Source organism: Tachysurus fulvidraco, chromosome 4, assembly GCF_022655615.1.
Source record: "Tachysurus fulvidraco isolate hzauxx_2018 chromosome 4, HZAU_PFXX_2.0, whole genome shotgun sequence".
Classification (NCBI taxonomy): domain Eukaryota; kingdom Metazoa; phylum Chordata; class Actinopteri; order Siluriformes; family Bagridae; genus Tachysurus; species Tachysurus fulvidraco.
The window spans coordinates 12,969,110-12,974,206 of NC_062521.1; the positions used below are offsets into that span (position 1 = coordinate 12,969,110).

The window sequence follows — 5,097 nt, forward strand, 5'->3', positions numbered from 1 at the left end:
ATACACAAAACTCTAGTAGAATAAAAAGCATCGACTGTCAAATGCACACCACTCTTATAATTGAACACAAACAGTACATTGCATTAAAATCTTCTTCTTGCATAAATCTAAACATAAGTATACACAAACACTTAAAAGAATTGAAATCAAATTTAAAAAGGAAAAAAACTTAATACGATAAAAAAAAAAAAAATGTAAGAATTAAATGCCTTTGAGTCAACCTGATCTGAGAAATACATCAGCATCTGTTTAAATTATTGTGTATAATATTCTACACATACTCCCCTTTCACAACTTTTACACCAGGACATAGAGTGATGCAACTTACTAGCTGTGCCAAAAGCAGAGTGAGGCAATAACTTTGGCAGCACCTGCAACTGTTACCACCGGAGGAAAATAAATGAAAGGTATAATCATTAGCTTCACCAGCATGTAACCCAGAAGTGGGGGGAAAAATGAAAGAAGCCAACATCAGAAACAACTTTTCATAAACAACCATGGAACGTGTCCAGGAACTGAACAGGCAGCTCACGGAAATGACCAGATTCTGCTGTAGGCCTTCATGATCTATTCATATCAGGCTAGAAAAGCTTCAGAATTTCTGTTTATAGTACTGGATATGCTGTAGAAGTTAAATCGAAGAGTGCTGTTATTATTTGTACTTTGTGACCTGTAACTTGAAAAAGTTAAAACATTTTTAGATAGTTACACATTCAGAGTTAGTGACTGATTCAGAAACATAAGTAGGCTGGGAAAGTTTTCTGTGTTCAGACTCGGGTTATGCACCTGCATAATGTCCTGTATTTGGTTCACACCTCTGAAGCTGGCAGATTTTTCTTGCACACAGCTCTCAGGACAGCAGTTTTACAATGTTTCTACGATAACTTCTGGATCCATGACTGAAGATAATTGACTTACTGATTAGATATGAATGAGGTAAATGTAGGCTGAAGGTATGATGCTGTTTATCATGAACAGGTCATGAAATTAATACTAGTTTTGATTTTCATTCTAATCTTGTGAGTGCTTTAAATGTCTCAACAGGATGTATGGTGCCTGCAAATCGGTAGCTACTTTAGGTGCTTTAGTTTTTTATTCTGTGTATTGTATGGGTATAAGTATGAGGCAGGAACTGTACCAATAATGTTAGTTACAACAAAGTGTCAAAGTCTGGCACTGTACTTTATTCTAAGTCAAAGGACTTCAGAGACCAAAAATCAATAGCATCAGATACACTTTTGTTTTCACTTTTTGTTTTCGGTAGAAACAGCCCATGAAAAGGTAATATGTAACACTCACATATTCATCACAGCTCTTTTACATAAGTCCCTCCTCAGCACTAAAAAGAGCCAATTATACTGTTAGGAAAGACAGAACCTATCAAGTCTTTCAGTGACACAATCACACATATAGGACTCTTTACTTCAACATGCATATTAAAAAAAATCTTTTCACATATTATTGGAGCCAAAGACAACACGTTATTTATAGTTTTGTCAGATTTTATTTGAAATTTTGAATCTGTCCTTGAAATTTTCTCTACAGTTACTGTATGTCTTGGTCTGGTCTTGTATGACTAAAAATAAGTGCCTGGAAGGAATTGGCAGGATGGCCACCAACTGGACCATGTTGATAAGAAGGTTTTGGTACTGCCCATAACTACTTTATTAACCATTTATTACTTGGCCAGAATTTTGGCTGGTTAAAAAAGTGCTGAGAGGAACTGATATCTTCAAAATTGAACTGCATTGTAATATACACCTAATAAAAATACACACAAAATATGTTCTAACATCCAAACACATGTAAGTACTCGGTGTAGCCTAAAGTCTTATTCTTGTCAGTTTTAAATCACGGTGCTGAGAGGGGACTACTTTATCTCTGCAGAAATCTTCTCTCAGTTTTCAGATGATTGGAAAAGCTGGGTGTAATTACTAATAATAATGTAACATGACAATAAAACTCCTAGCTTACTTAGTATACACACAGACCTGTGTAAAGGAGATAACTTGCTGTTCGAGAATACCGTAGAGATCGAACACATCTGAACATTAACTGACCGAGCACCTCGTGAACTCTGGTGGAAATCAGCTGAGTGGAGGATATTCACACTCGTCTCTCTGAGCTCAATGTGGATGACATTTCTGTCAGACGAAAAGGACTCAGCAATATGACGAGGAAATGGTGAAAGAACCTTGAATCAATTTTGGCTTAGTAATAAATACAGAATTGGTAATATATACAAAAAATGTATATCCAAATCCTCTCTTGTGCCCTTTATTTCTGATACCTGAGTCAAGATACTTGCTTGCTTTTTCTGAAACAAAACAAAACAAAAAAAAAACAAACAAATGGAAATAAATTTGACAAAGGCGATAATCAGTAAGGTCCATATGCTTTATGTGCCTTTGCATTAACCTGATAGTATACAGTAAATTATTAATGACTCCATGCTGTCTCTTCGCATATGTGGAGCAGGAGCAAAACTGAAACAACTTATTATAGCAAGGGATCTTGTTTACTGTAAAAATAAAAAAATAAACAAATAAAATAAACCACAAACAGTGCTTGTTTGGATCACTTGGCATTAAAGAGATGATTTACTGATTCTTAGCACGTCACACATCTCGGCTTCTTTGTTTCTTATGTGTTGTGTCTGAAGCCATGAAAACCCAGAAAGTCACACTTGACTCCTTTTCAGGGTATAAACAACCCTGTTCACACACACACACACACACACACACACACACACACACACACACACACACACACACACACACACACAGACATGGCAAATGACACCCCCCCACCCATGCACACCCCTAGCAACAGAGCACGTATTGCCTACAGAATTCTAAGAAGCCTCCCTAAGGGAGCGTTACCAGGGAAAGTTAGAGCAGGGTGGGCGTGTCCAACCCAAACACAGAAGAAACACTTCACATCTTTTGCATCCTGCTATCTACAAACACTGATGAAATCTCCCATTTACAAAAGAGAAAATTCAATATAAAAGTCCATTAGGTAATAAAGGCTAATGCAACCTAAACCCATTCTCATTCATCTTTCTGCTTCTTCAGTCTCAGAACAAAGAATCACAACTAACATTTTGAGGATCAAAGTCACAACAAGCAGGTCACAGATTGACGCTTTTGGTCTAGATTTTTTTTTTTGGTCTTCAAGTTACAGTTAAAAAAAGTCCCTTCTAACTTGACACAATTAACAAATGTTATGCTGCTCCTTTAGCCTGCTGTATACCTATCAAAGAGTAATAGCACCATTTCAGAGTATTGAGATTTTACTGCAACATGACATCTAAAGTATGCTTCCTTCCTGGTTTCTCTGAAGCTGCTTGCAGTGGCTTCATTCATACTGCACTCCTTTCCTGTCTGGCAACTTCACTCAACTCAATAGAAAACAGACTAAAGAGAGTGCAGATGAAAATCTTGTACTCGCTCCTGCTAGATAGGCAGCGTGAACATACATCCATGCAGATTACAAATGCAGCGTTCCTCAATGAAAAGAGCGGCAGGTGCCAAATCCCATACTTAAATTTAAAAAGAAAAGAAAAGAAAAAAGAAAGAGAAAACCTTTATATAGCAAAAAGTGGCTGTCTGTTACCTTGGAGACTCGGTTCTTTTTCTGTGGTTTGGAAAGATCTTTGCATCTCACCTGAAAATGAGAATCAAAACATAAACATCACATGTTACTGATACGGGAATAAAGAACAAAACACCGTCAGATACACAAAGCAAATGAGCAGACCTACAGTCATATCACTGCTGTCTCCTTGAGACAATAGCTGTAAAAAAAAAAAAAAAAACAGCCAGTGGTATACCTTATCGCTCCTCAGGGGCAAGCCCTCGATTTTAGGCAGCATAATCCTAAAAGGTAGCCATCTTGCCTCCCATGTATTTAGAAGAATAAGTGGCTGTAGTGGTCGATGTGAAATGAGCTGCCCAGGTTTGCATGATCAGCACAGAGCAAAACAGCTACACACTGCCGCAGACGCCTGACGCATGCTTCTGACCGACGCGCACACAGCACAGGCAGCCAATCGCGTGGAGATTTTAGCAGCTTGTAAATCATCAGCCGTGCCTAGACCCTCCTAAACAAAGGATCCCCTATGTGGGCACTTATTCTACAAGTCCAAGGGCAGAAGACAAGCTGTGGTCTGGACAACTGCAGTGCTGGACTGGAGCTCGAAGCAGCAAGAAGAGCTTTACGTTCGAGTAGGAACAGGTTGTACTATAGGGCTAAAAGACAAATGTAAACCACATGCTCGGATTTCTCTGCACTCTAGTAGCCTGGCATTAATTAATAATATATCTATATGGAATTACAAACACAAAACAAAATGTGACTAATTTATTTACTAGTAACTACTTAAAATAACCCATATTTCTTCAAATAACACTACAGCGAGGTGCACCACTCTCTCATATAACAACATATAAGTTCTCTGCTGGTCTCTCTCCCATAAGACGTAGATTATTAGTCCTCTCCAACTTGTCTTTACATACACAATGCCTTTTGCATACTTTGGAACATTCGGAGTTACACAGAAGCACCCGGAAACACTGATGATTCTTTATTACAACAAACACTACTACTTAGTTACAGAGTGACATAAATGTGTTGAATGTTACTGCTGGCAGCTGAAGCGAACCGTCGCTGTTACACACCTAGTCTAATTATTACAGGCGAGTATATACAATAAAAACGACAGTCATGCATCATGCGTTCTATAGGAAGAGAGCACTCATTTAAATGAATGATTAGATAGGAACTAAGAGCGTACCTGGCAGAAAAGGTGAGGAGACCGATTTGCTGTTTTGCTTGATCACAGGCGAAGTTGTTGTGAAGTGACATTGAGCCAAGGTGGAATGACAGGTTCTAACATTAGGCTCAATGCCAGATTGGGACTGAACTAGTCAGACGAGCTTAATACTAGTCTGTTTACATACAATACACACACTTAATTAAACACACTATATACGAACTTTGCTTCGACTTTCCTGAAACTTTCTATTCTCTCCTGATCTGTGAGCCCCCTCTCCCCCTCCCTCACCCCAGCTATTGTCATCGTGCGTTCAGCGA

The 5,097-nt window shown here is 38.4% G+C and overlaps 1 protein-coding gene across 8 annotated transcripts in view; it reads right to left on the minus strand.

Moving 5' to 3' along the window:
- The window catches only part of tet1 (tet methylcytosine dioxygenase 1), a 31,281-nt gene that overhangs the window by 14,897 nt on the left and 11,287 nt on the right, over nt 1-5,097 (minus strand). For 6 of the 8 annotated variants that reach the window (XM_047811975.1, XM_027141920.2, XM_027141919.2 and 3 more), the window contains one exon: nt 3,619-3,669. The exons of 1 other annotated variant lie outside the window; for it this stretch is intronic. In XM_047811975.1, the coding sequence (XP_047667931.1) occupies nt 3,619-3,669 (51 nt within the window). Of the gene's footprint in view, nt 1-3,618; nt 3,670-3,835; nt 4,466-5,097 lie in introns of those variants that run through there. One more of the 8 variants, XM_047811976.1, reaches the window with a different exon arrangement.